A 21,479-nucleotide genomic window follows, 5' to 3' on the forward strand; every position below is an offset into this window, starting at 1 on the left:
ACAATTAAAAGAAAAATGAGAATAAGCATATTTTATTCAGACTATTTTTTTCATAAAATATGCCACTTTATCAAAACCATTAAATAACTAAATATAAGAATATACATGATATATATCACTTATTAATAGATAGATGACAGCCCGATAGACAGACATATATATAGATAGATGCCTTTTGTTGCTCGATACTCTCTTTCTTCATTAATGCTTCATTTTTGTAGATTCAGCTTTATGAACCCCACTTTGGTTCTTAATTTTGAAGTCTCACCTTGTTCATAGTGATGGCATTATTTTTGGCCAACACTTGTTCCAGAGAATCAGTCACACTGGTAAATTTGAATCTGTCTGGGGGCTGGCGATAGATTTTATCACTCAAAATTTCTGTTGCCCTTTTGCATTTTTCCACATCCAAAGAGCCAATGGGCACCCAGCCGATGCCACGCAACCACTGAAGATCAGACTTGTACATATTCTGTTGACACAAATAGTCAATAAATATTTATCTCTGTATCAGCAATGCATTTTCATCTAAAGGATAAGAGATCAAGTAAAATCACTCTCAAAATATAGTTTGGTGGACAAGCCAGGTATCACACAATATTCCATTTTGGTCTGAAGGGTTAAAGGATTAAAATTCCTAAGAATAAAGGCATTCTATTTGCCTCCTGTAGGGGGAACTGGCAAGCTTGTGCCACATATTGCCATTTTCTTCAAGGGGTGTTAACTAATTTCCCACCTCTGCCCGTTATTATGACTGTCAGTGCTCACATCACTCTGGAGGTCATAGGCCTGCCGGGCGTGGATGACATCGCTCTGATCGGGCAGGCACGTCCACTGGTGCAGGTAGTTCTTATAGTCCACATCACTGACTAAGGTCTGGCACTTCTTGGCCAGCACCACCCCCAGCATGTCCACTGGGCTGCTGAACTTGGTTTTCCACTTCTCAAAGTCCTTCTTGTACTCCCTGTCACTCTGGATCTTGGCCACGTGCATGGACCACATCATCTTGGGGTCATCATGTATAGCTCGGGCACCAATGTGGTGGCCGAGCTGCTTACGATAGCCCTCTTTGTACTTGAACTAGAAGAAGAAAAAGACAGAGAGTCATCTGTTTTAACTTTTACTAAAACACAATTACTAAGCCTAAACTTTTCTATTTATTTATAGAAAATTTTCCCTGAATATATAAATTATATATGATACATGTATCTTGTAAACCATTTAGAAAATGAAATATATGTCATATATCATCAATATGAAATACATATATAAAACATATCTCATATAAAATATATATCATATATATATTCACACATACAGGAAAAAAAGAAAAATTAAGATATAATGCTGCAATTAAGAAATAATTTTTTATGATTCATGTGTGAGAATATAATTAAGTCATACTGTATATGGGTTTGTGCCTGCTTTTTTCAGTTATTATATAAGCATTTCTATGGTCATTAAATAGTCTTTCCATATTTAATTTTTTTTTTTTTTTTTTTTTTTTAGAAAGCATCTCTATTGCCCAGGTTGAAATGCAGTGGTACAATCTTGTCTTACTGCAACCTTCAACTCTTGGGCGGAAGTGATCCCCCTGCCTCAGCCTCTCAGTAGCTAGGACTACAGGCATGTGCCACCACACCTGGCTAACTTTTAAGTTTTTTTGTAGAGATAGTGTCTTGCTAAGTTGACCAGGCTGGTCTCGAACTCCTGGCCTCAAGTGATCCTCTCACCTTGGCTTCCCAAAGCACTGGGATTACAGGTGTGAGCCACAGAGCCTGACTTATACACATGATTTTTAATGATATTTCAGGTATTTCATTATACGGTATTTAACTCTTCTGTGATTGTTGAACATTTATTCTTAAATTACTATTACTTCCCATATTTTGGAAATAAAGAAAAAAATCTAGTTTTTTTTTTTTTTTTTTTTTTTTTTTTTTTTTTTTTTTTTTTTTTTTACTTCATAGACAAAAGAAATGGAAAGAAAAATTTTTAGAAATGTGAGCAAATCCATCTTTTAAAGAAAGCAAATATTTGTAGCCCATCACTGGATGTAGAAACAAATACATGTTCCACATGAATTATTGAACTTTGAATAATATGTCCTATAATTCAGCCCTTGTAGGTTCATTGGTTCATACAGCAAAGGCTGGTTTCTGAAGGAACCCTACAGTAAGTTCAACTGTATATGAGAAATACATCACTGGAAAAGCCCAGAAAATTATCTGAACTATAGTCAAGTATCCAATACTTTTGGTCAGCAGGAAAGGGACATGTTTTGAAATGCATGTTGCTATGGACTCAACCATAACTGGAATTTAGCCTTTGTGTTCATAACTCTATTACCATTATTTTAAACCACTCATTGAAACAACAAACTTAGCAACAGCTTTAACCTCACGGCTTATTTGTGCCACTTTACATCCAGGAGAGAGAAATAAATCTTTGACCCAAAGCTAAGGCAAAGAACTTTCCAAGTATACTTACTTCGCTTGCAATATCTCTGGAGGCCTTGGCTGCCTTGATAGGAATGGCATCTACTCGCATATCATAACCTTTCCTCTTGGCTTCTTCTAGGCCAAGCTTATATAATTTCTAAAATAGACATAAATAATAAGTTGGATTTATAAAGTGCATTGTAAGGAAAATGTATCATGCACTATGAATATATTGCTTACCTCACTGTAATTTACTTTGTTTTGTTTAGCTAATAAAACTTCAGGGGTATCTGGCATAATGTGGACGGTGGTTTTATCTTTATCCCAAGCTTCTGTATAGAGGCGCTAAGAGAAACAGAAAGACATGACTGGTACAGGCCAGTAATGAATACACACATGCAAACAGTCTGATTTTTAATGAGAATAAAGAAATTCAGCTCAGTGAATTGGCATTTTGTGACATTTTCAGGTCTAGATGTCTTGTGTGAATAAAAAGCACAATACTTTAAAACCATATTAGCATCAAGCAAAGGAATCAAAAATAAGTTTTCTTTTATAGAAACAGATTTCAGTGTTTCCATAAACAAAAAATTAATAACCTCCTCAAAGAAAGATAAGGCTTACATGATTCATGGTAATAGCATTGTTTTTTGCCAAAACCATCGGTATGGAATCCATAAGGCTGGAAAACTTGAATTTATCTGGGTGCTGACGGTAAACATGGTCACTCAAAATCTGGGTGGCTCGTTTGTTTTTCTCATCCTCAAGAGAACCAGCAGGCATCCAGCCGATGCCCTTTAGCCACTGAAGGTCTGACTTGTACAAATTCTGAAAGTGTAAGTGACAAAGCATTAAATGATTTGTCATAATTAAATCATTTATCATGATTTGTCATAAGTTGTCATAGTTAAATCATTTGCCCCTAAAGAAATAAAAGTTCATATTATATTTCTAATGCTTGAATTCTTAGGAAATTCTAAATTTTTGTCATGAATTATAAATCAAAATATTCAAGCATATTTTGAAAAATATTTTAAACAGAAGCACATAGACAATGACTCAATTCTTTGATTGTCTAGCTCGACATCTAGAGGCTTCCTCCAAAGCAGTAGAGCTTTGCTCTTTCTCTGTGGAATAATGGTGTCTTCAGATGTTTGGGTGACTAGATGGGGTTGGGCATTAGTCCAGGGAAGTGGAACTCAATTGTGTAAACTCAATTCCCCTTACTATGGGACTCTGATTCTTTAAAAAGCAGACATAGTGTTTTGTTGGCCAAAGGAAATCCTTAGACTCACATCGCTCTGGAGGTCATAAGCCTGCCGAGCGTGGATGACATCACTCTGGTCGGGCAGGCACGTCCACTGGTGCAGGTAGTTCTTGTAGTCCACGTCGCTGACTAAGGTCTGGCACTTCTTGGCCAGCACCACCCCCAGCATGTCCACTGGGCTGCTGAACTTGGTTTTCCACTTCTCAAAGTCCTTCTTGTACTCCCTGTCACTCTGGATCTTGGCCACGTGCATGGACCACATCATCTTGGGATCATCCTTAATGTTCCGGGCTCCAATGTGGTGGCCGAGCTGCTTGCGAAAGCCTTCTTTGTACTTGTACTAAAGAAAAAAAAAATGGTGTCTCATTCTTTTCAAAATTAACTTCTGTTGCCATCTTTGTGGCAAATTACAAAGCACACTAACTCTAAATATTTTACTAAGCCTAGAGAGCCAAAGACTTCAGTCTTTTGATAAGAAAGATTAAAGGCTAAATTCAGCTATGAAATTCCATACATAATAAATGCATCCTTGATCTTATCCTCATCCCACACTGTATGAGATCATTTTATTCCATTGTAATTTGTTACCCCTTAGATTGTGTTCAATTTAAAATTAAATTGAGACTGCTTTGAAGTGATAAATTGCAATCAAATCAATATCAACAGAGGATAAATTCTTACTTCACTGGCAATTTCCCGGGAGGCTTTTGCTGCTTTGATTGGTATGGCATCAACAGGAAGATCGTAACCTTTTCTCTTCAGCTCCTCATAACCCATTCGGTAGAGTTTCTGTTAAGAAATGATCACTTTGGGAAATACTGTTCCCCATAGACAAATACAGCATAATGATCAAATGTGCTAAATATTTTGAGTCTATGAGAATAGCATCTGTGCCCTAGAATACTCAAACGTAATCAGAAATTATGCCCATTGATTGCTAACGATCCTGTTTTAAACTTTAAAGCTCTTCGATATTGCCTAGATCAGCAAAATTGTCAGCTCTTCCCAAATACAGTCATGCATTGGTTAATGACAAAGATACATCCTGAGAAATGTATTATTAGTTGATTTTGTTCTTGTGGGAACATCACAGAGTGTACTTATGCAAACCTAGGTGGTACAGCCTACTACACACCTAGGCTATATGGTATAGCCTATTCTTCCTAGGCTACAAACCTATGGAGCATGCTAGTGTAGGCAACTGTAACACAATGGGAAGTATTAATATTTGCATATTTAAACATAGCTAAACATGGAAAAGATACAGCAAAAATACAGTATGATTATGTTTTGGGACCACTGTCCTGTATGTGTGCCATTGTTAGCCAAACTGTTGTTACGCAGTGCATGTCTATACTTGCAAGAATTTGGCAGAAGTAAACAGCAGAGAAATGAAATGGATTATTATTTAGGTGCTGTTTTTCAATTAACATTGACTTTCATTAGAAGTTTTTGTTAGAAAAGAGCTTATGGCTTTTCATCTAATTCTTCTAATGGGGAAAAATCATGCCTAAGGGACTGTCTCTTCCATGTAGCCGATGCATTGTGAAATAGTCTGTCTTCCAATATGGGACCATCCCAAATAGGATCCACATCTATAGGTAAGCTATGAGTCCACCATAATTTCTAAAACTTAAGATGTTTTGAAGAAAGTTTAACGAATTTTAAAAGCTTAAGTGAAAGAATGTGTTCTTTCATATCTGTGACATAATTTAAAAATTTAGAATTTAAATGGACTTTTATCCGGAAACCAGGTTATTGAAAGTGCCTATTGATCTTGGACTTGTGTTTATCTGTTAGTCCTTCGTGGCAGTACTTTAATACATTCTTTAATGTTCAAGACATTCTATTAGAATTTAGAGTTTATTTTTAAAATATTTAATTTTTACATGTATAAATTTCAGGAGATTATGCTGCAATGACAATGACAATAAAAATAAAATTCTCCTGCATGGGTTTTGGATGCTCACTGATCCAAAATTTTACTGAGTATCTACTATGTGTCAGGCATGGTTCTAGATAAGCAGTGCAGATTCAATAAGAATTGACTTTGCCTGCAAAGTGTGCCTGTCCACACTGGGGAGAGCAATATAAGCCATCACATTATGAGGATATGTGTAACAATGGACTGCAAAGAACAGAGAATACAACTCCTCATTCTGCCTGACACAGCACGTACTGACATTTTAATGTTCAATCTAAAAGCCACTAAATAAGAAATCTAAATCATATGTAGTTTATTAATTAAAGTAATTCAGGGATTCAAAGATCTTCCAGACAACCTCACTGATTTAGAAACAAAATGAGCTTTCTGAAAACACATGCTGAATTTGAAAACTTACATCACTTGTGTTGATTAAGTTTGCTTTAGCCAGAACAATGTCAGGTGTATCAGGCATGATGTGGATCTGAGTCTTGTCCTTGTCCCAAGCTTCTCTGTAAAGTCTCTAAAATAAAAAATAAGAATTTTTCAGTGGTGGTGTTAGATAAGTGAATGACATAGTTGCCTTCAAACAGAATTGCTGAATTTATCTGAATTAAACATTATACAGAATTGACATCATAAGCAGACAACATAAGCAGAAAATAGATGCATTATTTCTTGACTTATCCGGGACATAACTGCCTCTCAAAACAGAGATTATAGGTCACATTTTCAAAGTTACAGATAATCCCGCCTACAAGAAATCAATCTAGGTAATTACAGGCTTTGTCAATATTATAAAATAAAACCAGGTTCTTCATCTTTTGGGTTGTATCTCAGTGTTTGAGAGGCAGCCTTCGCCTTTTCAAAGATGACTTATTCAAAGTGTGCATAGAAATCAGGGAGTTTTATTTCCTATGTGGTTTATTATTATTATTATCATTATTATTTTGAGACTGAGCCTTACTCTGTTGCTCAGGCTGGAGTGCAATGGCACAATCATGGCTTACTGCAACCTCCATCTCCTGAGTTCAAGTGGCTGGTTCACCATAGCCACCTAATTTTTGTATTTTTAGTAGAGACGGGGTTTTGCCATGTTGGCCAGGCTAGTCTTGAACTCCTTACCTCAGGTAATCTGCCTGCCTCAGCCTCCCAAAGTGTTGGGATTAGAGGTGTGAGCCACCATGTCCAGGCCCTATGTGGCTTATTATTTACAGTTATACCTCATAATCATTGTGAAGGATTAGGATTCCCAAAAGGATTTTGTTTGGGAATTTATCAAAATCACTTGGATGTCCCAGAGCCATCCATATGTTTAACAGAAGACAAAGGGATCCAAACAAAAGTTTCACTGATTTACTAAAATGAAGAATTTTTTTTTTGAGACAGAGTTTCACTCTTGTCACCCATGCTGGTGTGAAATGGCACCATCTCTGCTCACTGCAATCTCTGCCTCCCAGGTCCAAGCAATTCTCCTGCCTCAGCTTCCCAAGTAGCTGGGATTACCAGCACCCACCACCATGCCTGGCTAATGTTTTATTTTTAGTAGGGATGTGGTTTCACCATGTTTGCCAGGCTGGTCTCAAACTCCTGACCTCAGGTGATCCACCTGCCTCAGCCTCCCAAAGTGCTGGCATTACAGGCATGAGCCACTGTACCTGGCTAAAACTAGGAAAATTTGATGAAAAACAGAATATTTACACAGAATCAGAAAATATCCCTGCCAGATAACTTATCCATTACAAAGGATAAAATGGTTACTTGACAGTATAGCAACCTGTCAATATCACTTTAACCAAGTGACCAAAGTTTAAGTTATTAGTAATAGAACAAATTAACATCCTGTGCCTCCTGATATGAGGTACTGAGGAGGATACAATGTGTGATCTTCTGTTGAAAAGACAATCTGAGCCTAATCACAAGGACCCACCAGAAAGCTCAAATGGAGGGAGATTCTACAAAGTAACTGGCCTATGTTCTTCACAAATGTCAAAATCTTGGAAGGCAAAGAACCAGCCCAGAGTAAATAAGACTAAAGACATGACAAATAATGCAACCTGTGGTCTTGGATTAAATCCTGGGCCAGAGAAAATTTTTTCTTTTTCTATACAGGACGTTAGTGATAAAACTGAATAAATTCTGTAGACTAGCAGACTAGTGGAAATTAATTTTGTGATTTTAATCACCACAATGTGATTATGTAACAATGATATTTTTGGAAAGTACACACAGAATATTTAGGCATCATAAAGCAATTTACTTTCTCATATAAATACATAGATAAAGATATAGGTCCTAGAGCAAGAAAGGGAGAAAAAGAGACAAAAAGAGAAAGCAAATATAGTAAAATGTTAACATTTGGGGAATATGTGTGAACATATACATGCACACACACATACACACACATGTGAATTACATGTACTAATTTTTCAACTTTTCTGAATGCCTCAAATTACTTCAATATAAAATTTTTTAGTCTCATTGATTCCTTAAACTGTCCATTTCCCTTTGAGGTACACAGTATGAGATGTGTGTGTGATACTTTTCTTTTTCCTGCACATGTTTAGTATGGTACACATAACCCAGAGAAGCCAATTAAGACCCTTAGCACCAAAACTAAGCAAGGCTTGTTAATTTCCATATACGTGTATCCCAGTTTTGCACTACCCTTTCGGGTTTCGTAACACCAGAGTTTCTCTTTGAAAGTTTTTTTATTTGCATATATTCACGGGGCACAAGTGCAATTGCGTTGTGGTGAAGTCAGGGCCTTCAGTGCATCCATCATTGGAGAAACACATGTTGTACCCACCAAGCAAACAGCAGAGCTTCTCTACCTCATAACACTGATATTGTGTACTGGATGATTCTTTGTAGTGGGGGCTGCCTTGTGTATTGTGGGGTGCTTAGCAGCATCCCTGGCTTCTACCTGCTAGATGCCAGCCAGTAACATGTCACTCCCCAGTTGTGAAAACCAAAAATATTTCTAGATGTTGCTAAATGTCCCTGTGGGACAAAATTGCCTCTGGTTGAGAGTCACTAAGTTAGATTATTTCTTCAATGGCAGGTGCCACTTTCACCTCATGGAATGCAGAGAAAATCCTAAAATTATTTACACTGGGATGGACGTATTGATCTATTCAGAAGGAGAGAGAGCAGGCTCAAGGACCCCAGCTGGCCCAGGTTTTGTGTGGCTGTCCTGAGGCCTGAGAGCTCCATATTTCAGAAAGTAGAGCACACTGCTGGGGAGTCCTGTCCTGGGACATGTATATTGATAAACTTCGTGATCTTGGGTTTCTCTCTTGGTTATCTCATTAGTTCAGAGCTTTTTCTCTTATGTTTCACGAAGAAAAAAGAAACTTGCATTCCAAGAAGGGTGACATATTTTGTACAAATTTGTTATTTCTCAGTCAGTTTGTTGGATTCTGATTGTCATCATAAAAATGGTAAAAGAATAAGTAAATGCTTAAACATTCATAATGCAGCTGACAGGTCAGCATTTACTACACGTCCTAGAAATCAACATTATAAAAAGCTTGTGAGGGGTTAGTTGGGAAAAGAGGAACTCCAATTTATCAATGCTCACTCTAAGCTGATTATGGGTTTATATATTATATAAAACTTCTGATGTATATGATATACATAAAGTACATAGTCTATTACATATAGTATAAATATTTAGATCCTCCTAAGACCTATAGTATATGTATTTAGATCCTTCTAATAATGGATCTAAATATATATACTATATATTTACTATAGTAATGGACCTAAATATAATACTATATAACAGATGGTTATTATATGTCTATTTAAATGTTCTTACCAATTACAGAATCTCAGTGTACATAGTTCAATATTTATAATGTTTAAGGTTAGGATGTAGCCGAGCAGTGTTGAGTAATCTTTTCCTTCTTTGCATGTAATTACTCCACGCTGCTATCTTTTATTTATTTTTTTCAATGAATATTAATTACATGCTAGACAATGAATATTAATTACATGCTACCTATTACATGCTAGACACTGGTGTCAAAGCTGGCAAAGAAAGTAAGTTGAAGATGGGATATATACTTACTTACAGTGACAGAATTATCTATTTATCTTTATTCAGCTAAACTAAAAGCATTATACTCATTTGGCAGGAAATATACTCTTTGTAATATCCATTGTGCCTGCGTAAGGTACTCAGACTCTTTCCCCCTCATACACTCTACCCCAGTAAAAAAACATCTGGGTGTTTCATGCACTCAAGTTTCAAAGAAAAAAGTTTGTCCAATCATGTACCCATTACATTTTGGTTAAATAATAAATAAATAAGCTTTGGGTGACAAAAACTGACACTGATCCATTTTTACATGATTCAGTGTAGGACAGCTGCTAATTCAAATAAAGTGACCCAATATAAAATATTATATGGTGATGTAGGAGGCAATGTTTTGCTGTTCTCGTTTATTAAGCAAGTGCTATTGAGCAAATACTAGGTAGCAGGTACTATAATCTATTTTATTTATTTCCAGAGTACTACTCACATCACTCCTATTTTTGGCATTTGTCTTTGCCAGAACTATGTCCATGGCATCAGGAATGCTGGTGAACTTATTTTTGTCTGGAGGCTGACGATATTTCTTCTCACTGATGATTTCTGAAGCCCGCTTGTTCTTTTCTGCCTCTAAAGAACCCAAGGGACTCCATCCTATGCCTCTCAGCCACTCAAGGTCAGACTTATACAGATTCTGTGAAAAGACAGAGCAAGCCATCAAAATCTTATTTTCACCTGGACTCTTGATTCAAGCGATTCTATGCATTACAAACAGATTCATTTTAGATTTTCATAATAATTCCTCTTTCTAGTTTCTGCTTTTCTTTGACTAAATAGCTACTCATATAAAATATGAATTAATATATAAACTATTGGATTTAATAGAAACTGACCTCACTTTGAAGTTCATAAACTTTCTTAGCTTGAGTAACATCATTCTGATCGGGCAGGCACGTCCACTGATGTAAGTAGTTCCTGTAGTCCACGTCACTAACCAAGGCCTGACACTTCTTGGCCAGTACCAGTCCCAACATGTCCACTGGGCTGGAGAACTTAGTTTTCCACTTCTCAAAGTCCTTCTTGTATTCTCTTTCACTCTGCATTTTGGCTACATTCATGGACAACACAAGTTTTGGATCATCTTGCAGATTCCGGAATCCAATATGGTGGCCAAGTTGCTTTCGGTAGCCTTGTTTGTATTTAAACTGAAATCAGAGAAAACACAGTTCTTTCAGTAACACAAAGGCCAAGGTAAGCTCAACTCGCTTTTCTTTCTTTTCTTTCCTTCTTTCATTATTTCGAGACAGGGATCTCACTATGTTTCCCAGGCTGGTCTTGAACTCCCAGGCCCAATCTTCTAGCTTCAGCCTCCCTAGTAGCTAAGATTAAGGGCACATGCTACCCCACCCAGCTTCAATTTGTTTTCTTTTAATGTTTGTTTTCCAAAACTGAAATGAGAGAAGGGCTGTCTATGCTAACAGTATGGAATGTTTACTTACTTAAATTAAGCCTTGTTTACATGGAAGCTTCTGAAGAAATCTAATGTAGTTGAGTATCAAGAGGTTATGAGAAGAAAGTAATTCTAACTAGATGCAGAAATATATGCTTGGTTGTGCTAGATATTGTGTATGCTGACTTTGGGGTTGTGTTTAATAAAGCTCTTGTGATATTCTTATAGAAATGATATCCTCATGGGTTAAATGGCAGAAAAATTAGGAAGATGCATGACTTGGTAAATATGCCTAATAGTGCAGATTAATTTCTTAAATAGCAGGATTTTTTTGTGGCTTGCCACGTGGTTATGTCATATAACCTTGTCCTGTTTGGGATCTATATCTTGCATGTACAGATGGCTAAAAATAACTAAATATGTTAGATTAGAAAGAAAATTCCACGGGAGCTCAGCATACTGGATGGGTCAAAATGATTACATAAATGTAAGACAGTAAAAGTAAAATTTGGTATTTAGATTCAATTGAGAAAAATCATATTAGTACTAGATGGCAATAACAACAGTGATAATAATGAGTATTATAACAGCATTTACTTGACGTTAGTGCTGAACACATGTCATGCCTCATATGATACCCAATTTCATTACTACACATATAAAATATTCAGGGGTTTAAGTGGACTATAAACTTCAACATGAGCAATCTGACAAAATTGCTTTTGAAAAAGTAGTGCCATAGATTCTGTATGGGGCACAGATAAGCTCTCTGACCTGATCTCCTGTATCAAGAAAACAACACTGAATTTTGGGGGATTCTATTTCAACAGGAGTTTTGAAAAAATAGCATAAGTTACAAATAGAATAATCAGAAGATTGAAGAATTCATAAAACTGAAACCAATGGAGGGCAAATATGAAATGTTTGAAGTGATATCAACTGGAGGAGGAAACAGGCTACTTTTTGGTGTTATAGCACAGAGAGCTAGAGCTTATTGGTAAAATCCTTAGATAAAAATAAGAAAGTATGTAATGGCAATTAGAAATGATCTAACAAAGAAATGACCTGCCCTGATGGATTCCCAAATTTCTGTAAAGAATTTTTTTATTTTTGAGACACCGTCTTGCTGTGTTGCCCAGGCTGGAGTGCAGTGGTACAATCACAGCTCACTAAAGCCTCAACCTTCTCAGCTCAAGTGATTCTCCCACCTCAGCCTTCCCAGTAGCTGGGACTCCAGGCGCACACCACCATGCCTGGCTAACTTTTTATTTTTTGTAAAGAAAGAATCTCACTATGTTGGCTTCAAGTGATCTTCCTGCCTTGGCCTCCCAAAGTGCTGAGATTATGGGAAGGGGCCACTGCACCCAGTCTCCAAAATTCTTATATTTTGAGGTATCTACAGACTGTTGGAGATGGAGACAAGGTAGGATGCTAAGTTTGAGATTAGATTAAATGTCCTTTATGCTATTTTCCAACTCTAAATTCTATGATTCTGATTCATTAAAAACTTACATAGTTCTGATTTTCTGAAATTTTATGAATACGAGGACATTTGAAATTGAGAGGAAACACATCTCTATAATAGTGGGAAAGTTTGCTTATAGTTCATTTGACAGTAAAATTTCAAAAGGTTCTAACTAACGGGCTCACACAAAAAGAAAGGTACTATCAAACGTTGAGTTGTTAGGAAATTATTCATGTTATTTCTTCAATTCCTAGACTATCTTTCACTACAGCATTAAATGAAAATGAGTTTACACATCATTATTGCTTTAGGTTTATCACCTCGTTGATTTATTTCAACAAGGGATTGACTTGCAAGCTGGAGAGTGGGTAATAACATATCATTGAATTAATTTTCCAGCATTTCTGGAGTGCCAGAAATTAATTGAATTAAACAAACTCTTCCCTTATATTCTTAAAATTTATTCTCAGATTCCATCTTTAGGCACTTTCCTTCTCCACTCTGTACTTCAATCTGCATATTAACTAAATCACTGTTTTCTTTTAAAGATTTTGATTAAGAGGTCCTGCTTCCCTATGAAATCCTGGTAATTTATTCTCTATAACTAAGGCCTTCTGAATTTTTGTGGTTAAGTTTTGGGATTAACAAAATGATATGCAAGCTACATGCAGAATATCTAAGTAAAATGCTTGTAAAAATTAATTAATCAATAGAGACTATATCTAGTTTTTCACGAGATTTGCTACCATTTCTAATCATTACTGGAATCTACCTTTGGGAGAGCAAGTCTATGAAATTTAGAACAGATTTTCAGCAGAAAGAAGAGTTAAGTAAACCCTTGGCACCTTAAACCTAAATTTCTGGATGTTTTTGGATTTTTTTATATCCCAAGATAATTTATTACAATTATGTAAGTGCAAAATGGACTAAATTGAAATAATTGACGGCCTATTTTCAAACATGTGCATATAAAATCTATCAGCATCAGTTTGTTGAGGTTGATTTATTATCTGGCACTTTGAATTTGTCTAAAACAGACAAGTAGAAAACAGGAAAATTATTATATTTTCAGGCAAAGTAGGGAAAACCTGCAATCTCTGGGTCCTTTGTAATATCCCCAAGCGCAGCATCTTATTCTAATACATCTTAGAGGTCTTCTGGCCCAACCTCTATTCAGGAATCCCCTTTTGACATATGAACAGTAAAAAAGAAGGGTGAACTCTAGATAAACAAAGAGGGTAGGAGAAAATGAAGGAAGCATTATATTTTGAAAGGTAGAGCCTATCCATAAAAATAGTTACCAACATTAAGCTACCTGATTCAGAAAAAAATATATCCTTCTAGAATTCAAACTAGTACTCACATCACTAGCAATGTCTCTTGAAGCTTTAGCTAGCTGTACAGAAATCGCATCAACTGGGAGATCATAGCCTTTCTTCAAAGCTTCTTCCCATCCAAGTTTATAGAGTTTCTGAAAATTAAAGATATTCTTCAGCATTATTCTGTCTAAATAAAGAATCCCAATAGATAATTAGGGGAAAAGTTTACCTACAGAGTGAATATCAGATCAAATGCCATCTACCCTATCTTTAAAGATATGGATAAAAATAAAACGAGCTGTTTCAAGGAGTAGAAAAGCACTGACTCAGCATCATATGACCTGGCTTTAATCTTTTTGGCTGTGAGAATCCTGGTGGTAAACATATTTTATCACAGCCTCTGCTGCTCAGAAACAATTTGGTCATATCAGGCATATCAGGTACCTTTCTCACTGCTGTTAACTAAAGCCTGGGCTTACTATTTTGTAGACAGATATTAAGATAATTGCTAATGAAAAGAAAAACAGGTCACACATTTTAATTAAGTGATAAAAGCAATAAATGGTGAAATGCCTTTTATAAATTGCAATAATTTAGTTGTAATCTTTCTGAGTTGACTTTACTGATTGAACGGATGTATGTGTGTTAAAACTGGGTAATAATAAAAATAGCTCATAGTTATCCAGTACTTTCCATGGGCCAGGTACTGTGTTGAGGGTCTTACACGGAATTTCCCATTTAGTCCTCATGGCAATCCAATGTCATAGGCACCTTTATGGTCCCAATTTTAGGGATGAGGAAAGTGAGACTGAGAGAGGTAATTGAATTACCTAGCATCGTACAACTCAAAAATGGCAAAGCCAAAACTCATACCAAGTTGGTTTGATGCAATTTTTAATTTATTTATGTATTTATTTATTAGAGACAGGGTCTCCCAGTGTTGCCCCAACTGGATTCAAACTTCTGGGCTCAAGGGATCTTCCTGCCTCAGCTTCCGAGTAGCTAGGACTACAGCTGCATGTCATTGCACCTGGCTGTTTGATATAATTTTTCCAACTATTATCTATTGATTTCCTACTTGGTACCAAGCACAACAAGCACAGAGATGAGCAGGCACAGAGCCTTCCTCCATGAAGCATACAGTGGTGGCTGATGCCTTTGCCCTTAACCACTCTATTTTGCAATATCCTGGGCTAATCACTTCCAAATTTTCATTGTGTCAACATTTATATCAGTATTTACTATTACATTATTTTATAAGTTTCACAAGTTTCAATACAAAACTTAAAAGTAATTTTTATTAGCTTTACCTGACTATACATTGTTTGATTCTGCTTGGCTTGTAAAATATCTGGTGTATCAGGCATCACATGAATCTTGGTCTTATCTTTATTCCAATCAACGGTGTATAAATGCTAGGAAGTAGGGGGAAAAAGATATGAAATTTGAATAACTGTTTGGGACAAGCAGGAAAGAAAAATACATATTTATATAGTAGTACTTGAATGCACTCAATTTGAAGTAGCAAATAATAACTAAGGTAGCATATAATTCAGAAAAATCCCTAAAAAGAAACTCAGATTAAAAAAAAAATCTTTCAATTATTTCCTATTCTCTACAGTGGATTGAAAGTATTCAAGATATAATAATTAAAAACATGAATAATTTCTAACCCAATTGAAGGTCGAGAGAAGAAAAAAGTAAGAGGTGGGCAGAAGAAGAGGAAGGTATAGGGGAATGATCTGGAATGGTTTGCCACAGCCTAGGAGTGATGGACCTGAATTAGATTTCTCTAAAGAAGAACAAGATCCTGCTAGCCTTTCCTCACATGGGTGTGGAGGGCCACCGTTGTCTCTACCTTGTTCATGGTATGTGCATTCTGCTTGGCAAGCACCATGTCCATGGAATCAGTCAGTTTCTTAAACTGGAAGTTGCTCGGGTGCTGGCGGTATTTCTGATCACTGGCATATTCGGTTGCTTTCTTGGCCTTCTCCACTTCCAGGGAACCTGCTGGACTCCAGCCAAGCCCTTTGTACCATTCATTGTAGTCTTGCTTATATTCATTCTATAAAGAAGATAAGTAAATTCTACTTTATCTTATCCATTTAGATACAAAAGCATGGCAGGTAAACAGATTGTGAATCTCCCTTCCCATGCTAGGATTCCAACCATCACCCAAGTAGAAGAGAGGCTTACATCACTCTGTATGCGATTCATATTCCTTGTCAGCTCAATGTTCATTGCATCTGGAAGGAGGATGTACTGGTGAATCAGGTGCTTGTAGTTAGTGTTGGTGATGTTGGCTTGGGCATCCTTGGCAGCTGTGACACTGAGCATGTCGGCAGGCGTGTGGTAGCTGGTCTTTGTGTTCTCATAGTTTTTCTTGTACTCCCGATCAGATTGCATCTTAGCCACTTGCATGGAATGGACTAATTTGGGATCATCCTCAAGACTGCGGAAACCAACCATTTTCCCCTTCCCTTTTTCATAATTGTATTTGTATTTATACTGTGAAGAAAATGTGAGTTTTTACACAGAGCAATTCCTTTGACTAAAAATCAGTCTAGTGTCAATATGCTATATTTCATTAAAACATTTGTATAGAGCTCTACAGTTCAAAAACATATTTTTTCATATTTATTGGTGTAACTTAATACAACTTTCCCTTGTGAGGTAGATGGCAAAGTTCTTATTACTGCCCTCATTTTATGGATGAATAAGCTGAGACCCAAGGAGCTTAGCAACTTGCTGAGGCCACTGAGAATTAGAACCCAGATCTTGTGATGATGCATCATACTGACTTACATATGTACTTTGCCATTAGTGCTAAGAGGACTTTAGTAGGTAATAATACAGAAAGTTTTAAAAAGCAAAAAACAGAAAATTTCTCTTAGTGCTGTCCTAAGAAATCATCCTGTCAGTCATTTACTCGTGAGAATAGGTTCAATTATGAGACACACTGTGTAATTTTTGAATAGCTTTATATTTGTGGAGCTCCTTTTTCTTTAAGACTCTCTAAACTGCTATAATGGGGAAGAAACTGAACTATTTATCATCCCAACTTTCTTCTATAGAGGGCAGATCTTGATCCATGAAGAGCTTCTTTTTCTGCCTATCTCCTTGTGGGGGTTGAGTGTGCAAGTTGACGGCAGAAGGTAGTAGAGCCAAATTACTCCAATATAATAGAGGGGAGAAGAATTTGGAGGTCTCAGGATAATAAGAGAGAGTGGGATGGGCTGGATAGGTAGGGAAGATGAAGAACAAAGATACAAGAGGAAAGAGAAAGTAAAACTGCTGGGTGACCAAGGGACAAGTGTTCTGAAATGTGCTCCTCCCAGGACCTCCAAGTCACTAAATGCTCCCTGTGAGTGGATTTCTTGTGGAAGCAACCAAATGAAAGAATTGAGTTTCATATAGGTGGCATATTATGACAGTGATGTGCTGGTACTCCTGCTTTTTGCTGGGGGTGGGGGGAAGCCTTACTTTGTAGTGTTTGCCAGTTTCTGTCATGTAAATTCACCCATTATAGCCAATATCAAGGTACCAATGGTTTAACAACTGGTTTGCAGAAATTCCTGATTATTTACTATCACCTATCATGAGCCCAAATGATCAGCACCCTTGCATACACGAGCATCCTGTTAGGAAGTCAGATCTGAAGAAACAGGAGGCAAGAACAACACAAGCCTTTCACCAACAAAGTTTAGATGACTTCGAATTTCTATAAGCCATAGCCTTGGTGACAGATTCAAATTAAGTTTCCCTAGATCTCATGATTCAGGGAGCTGACATCTATGAGGGTCATAATGTGGTTAGCTTGGTGTTTTTTCAGAAATATCAGAGAAAACACTAAAGCAAGGTTAAGAGGCATTCACAGACAGTGAAATCCACTGCTTTTCATATTGTGTCCACTCAGTGTTTCCAGAACTCAGCCCTTATTATTTTGGTTCCTTAGAAACCCCGAATCAGGTGACTGCTTTCCTTCAGACTTACATCACTTGCAATATCTCTTGACGCCTTGGCAGCTTTGATAGAAATTGCATCAGGCCTGAGATCGTAGCCTTTCTTTTTAGACTCTTCCAAGGAAAGTTTGTAGAGTTTCTGTAAAGAGAGGTGAAGGGATGAGTTTTCTTCTAAATATGAAAGCCTGGACTTATTTTAGAAGAGTAAACTAGCACTGTGGCATCTTTTTTTGTTTTGAGGAGAATGCTTCATTGGTGTGTCAGTGGCTGAATGTTCCTACAAGTATCGTATCTGTGTTTGAAGAAAAATCTATAACAAACTCAAACATATTTTCAAGAAACTACCAGAAAAACTAAAAGTTACTGGTCTCTATTAGGTTGTAAATATACTTTAAAAATGTGAAAGTCCCAAAGATTCTCACTGATGCAAATAAGAGTTAAAAGAACACTACAAAACAGCCATGTTCTTACATCAAAAGAAAACTTCAGTTTTATAATCAACCCTTTTATTTGTATAATAATGTGGAATCTATATATTTTTTTAAAAAAGGTCAGCTAGTCCACATCTCTGTGGAATTCAAACAAAGATAAGAAAAAAAAATGGGTAGGATTAGAGGATTTCCTAGCAACTATGATTAGGACAAAAAAGGAAATGAAATAAACATCAAAGCATTTTCTAACAAGTGTTGTACATTCCTTGTTTTGGGGTTTGCCCCAAATTCTCCAAAATGTTTTTCTTCCCTTTCCATTTAACCCTTTCTTTAGAACATCTTAAAAGTTTGATGGAAAGGCTCTTTAAGAACAAAATCCTAGGACTCTCATTTCCTTTTTCTCTTCTCCTGGCCCCCGAGCCTCTCTTCTTTCTGCCAAATCTCTCAATTTAATGAGTGCCTGCCCCTAGGACAACATCACCCTTCAAATTTTTAACTGCTTGACCCAACCCCATCGACAGCCCTACTGCAACTCCATGAAGGAAGATTAGAAAGAGAAACAGTCTCATGTGTGGATTTCCACCATTATTTTTTAAACATTCACTCTTATAATTGAGAGAGATGTCAGTTCATTTGTTCTTACTGGTTCAAATCTGCTGGAGAGAAAGATGAAAACGGGGGGAACTATACTTACATCACTCATATTAATTGCATTTGCCTTTGCCAAAATAATCTGAGGGATATCAGGCATGATGTGTACTTTGGTTTTATCAGCCTCCCATGCTTGTTTGTAGAGATGCTAGGAAAAAAACAGCGTAAATTAGTGTTTAAAATCTTAAAAGAAGCTCAGTTAGTACATACATATCATTGTGCATATATAGCAATATCTAACTAGGTATTTATTTATTTATTTGAGACAGGGTCTTGTGCTGTCACCCAGGCTGGAATGCAGTGGCACAGTTATGGCTCACTGCAACCTCCACCTCCCAGGCTCAAACAATCCACCCTCCCACCTCAGCCTCCTGAGTAAGTGGGACTACAGGCATGTGCTACCAAGCCTGGCTGATTTTTATATTTTTCATAGAGACGGGTTTTTGCTATGTTGCCCAGGCTGGTTTCAAACTCCTGAGCTCAAGCGATCCACCTGCCTCAGCCTCCCAAAGTGCTAGTATTACAGGTGGGAGCCACTGCACCTGGCCCAAAAAATTTTAATGGAAGTGTTGCTTATTAAAACAATACAGCAAAGAGGATATACAATGGAAAGTAAAAATGCTTTTTCCCCTTATCTTACAGCATGGAGATGACATTTGCCTCCTAAAATTTTCTGTGCATATTAATAAAAATACATATGATACTTTTAAAACACAAATGAAGCCATGTTCTACACCTTGCTTTTTAATTTAATAATATAGGTCAGATATCTTTGAACCTTCTTACAATAATTTGCTTCATTCATTTAGAGAGCTATATAAGATTTCATTAGGAGGTACAATCTAATTGATTTAACAAGTTAGTTCTCTGTTGATGAATATTTAATTAATAGTCTCTAGCCTTTTTCTGCTACAAGCAATGTCATGATCCTTGTGGTGGACATGGAGATATGCCACCAATATACCCATTCAAGGAAGGACCTGATGCCCCACCTTTTGGCAAACAGTCTGTAGTCATCAGCTGTCTCACTCAAGAGCATGCCCTTCCCAGATAACCGCATCCAACAACTCATCGAAGTGGAGGTACACAGATCTAGCCATTTCAGTTCAGTGCATGTCTCTACTGACAGAGACACTTGAGAGCCCTCTGTGGGACTGGCCAAGACTTTGTTATACCAGCATCACTCTTCAGCTTCTCCACCTGCCTCGTCCTTTCCTCCCAAGGACTAGAATCCCCCAAAAATACTCTGTACCCCAATTTTCATCTCAGCATCTCCTTTCAAAAACCCTAAAATGCAAAACATAGTCTTGTGTATATGTATGTCTATGTATCTCTGCACACATACATAAGGATTTCTATAGGGTAATGATACCTGAATTTTTAATTTTTACAAACATTAACAAATTGCCCATTAAACGTTTACTTTAACAGAAACTCCCTTACAGATACTGTGTGTAATATAGCTTTCTAATTTTTGCAAATGCAGTAGATGAAAAATGTTATCTCTTTGTTTTAGCCAGTCTTAATTAAGCATAACATTCTTCTGGAATAGAGGTTGGCCATTTTTTTTCTGTATAGACAGAAATTTGTTAAATTTCAGGCTTTATGGGCTGCACAATCTGTCATTAGCTACTCAACTCTGTTGTTGTAGTTCAAAAGCAACCAGAGACCATATGCAAACAAATAGCTGTGGTTGTGTTATTATAAAACTTAATTTATAAATACAGTTGTTTTCTGAACCTTGTTTTAGACCAGCACTATACAACAGAACTTTCTGCAATGATGGAAATATTCTGCATAATCCAGGGTGGTAGAATCTAGCCACATAAGTTGATTGATGTAGCTAATGTGAATGAGAATCTGAATTGTTAATATTAATTAATATAAATATAAATCAACATATGTGGCTAGTAGTAATAGTATTGGACAGTGAAATGCTAGTGGAAAGAGCAGTGCCTAGTTATCAGAATCCCTGTTCCAATCCAGACCCTGCTGTTGACCTGCTGTGTGCCCTTCGGGGAGGTGCTCTGCTTCTCTGGGCTGTTCTTTTCTCAATTTTGCAATGAATCTGCGATTCACCTTGATGATCACCAACATGTCTCTCAGTACCAGTGCGTGCTGGTTCTATGATTCTCATCTTGGCATCATTATCCTGAAATGTTAATCACTAACACTGAAAAATATCTATATGCTCATGATAGTTTAGATTTGAATCGTAAAAGAGGCACAGAGGCTTGTGCCTTGTCTTTTAGGCAGGTCCCTTTCAAGGAGGTTGATCTGCACAAATCTTTCAATTATCTGAAGACTCTAGGGGGTTTACGCCATGAATTAGCATAATATAGCTTTATCTTTCTAGCACAACTAGGGCCATTATTTTCTGCAACTGTTTCATGTTTAGATCTAAATAATCTTTTTCTGTATTATGTTAATCAAAGGCATTTCTGATTTTGATCCACCAGTGCTGCTGCAGTTATTTTATTATTTTTAACTTCAAAAGCAGATGTTCAAGATTGATTGTACTTGTTGGTCT

General features: G+C 36.7%; 1 protein-coding gene across 50 annotated transcripts in view; it reads right to left on the reverse strand.

Moving 5' to 3' along the window:
- Positions 1 to 21,479, reverse strand: part of NEB (nebulin) — a 204,562-nt gene that overhangs the window by 116,277 nt on the left and 66,806 nt on the right. For 46 of the 50 annotated variants that reach the window (XM_032286403.1, XM_032286401.1, XM_032286400.1 and 43 more), the window contains 16 exons: positions 18,993 to 19,097; positions 17,899 to 18,006; positions 16,102 to 16,413; positions 15,764 to 15,970; positions 15,216 to 15,320; positions 13,950 to 14,057; positions 10,565 to 10,876; positions 10,162 to 10,365; positions 6,051 to 6,155; positions 4,390 to 4,497; positions 3,737 to 4,048; positions 3,066 to 3,269; positions 2,682 to 2,786; positions 2,491 to 2,598; positions 769 to 1,080; positions 269 to 472 (listed from right to left, as the gene is read on the reverse strand). In XM_032286403.1, coding sequence (XP_032142294.1) covers positions 269 to 472; positions 769 to 1,080; positions 2,491 to 2,598; positions 2,682 to 2,786; positions 3,066 to 3,269; positions 3,737 to 4,048; positions 4,390 to 4,497; positions 6,051 to 6,155; positions 10,162 to 10,365; positions 10,565 to 10,876; positions 13,950 to 14,057; positions 15,216 to 15,320; positions 15,764 to 15,970; positions 16,102 to 16,413; positions 17,899 to 18,006; positions 18,993 to 19,097 — 2,919 coding nt within the window. The remainder of the gene's footprint in view (positions 1 to 268; positions 473 to 768; positions 1,081 to 2,490; positions 2,599 to 2,681; positions 2,787 to 3,065; positions 3,270 to 3,736; positions 4,049 to 4,389; positions 4,498 to 6,050; positions 6,156 to 10,161; positions 10,366 to 10,564; positions 10,877 to 13,949; positions 14,058 to 15,215; positions 15,321 to 15,763; positions 15,971 to 16,101; positions 16,414 to 17,898; positions 18,007 to 18,992; positions 19,098 to 21,479) is intronic. The other 4 variants (XM_032286396.1, XM_032286392.1, XM_032286391.1 and 1 more) reach the window with 4 other exon arrangements.

The sequence above is a fragment of the Sapajus apella genome, unplaced genomic scaffold (assembly GCF_009761245.1).
Source record: "Sapajus apella isolate SASKATOON/1434 unplaced genomic scaffold, GSC_monkey_1.0 scaffold18, whole genome shotgun sequence".
Lineage (NCBI taxonomy): Eukaryota > Metazoa > Chordata > Mammalia > Primates > Cebidae > Sapajus > Sapajus apella.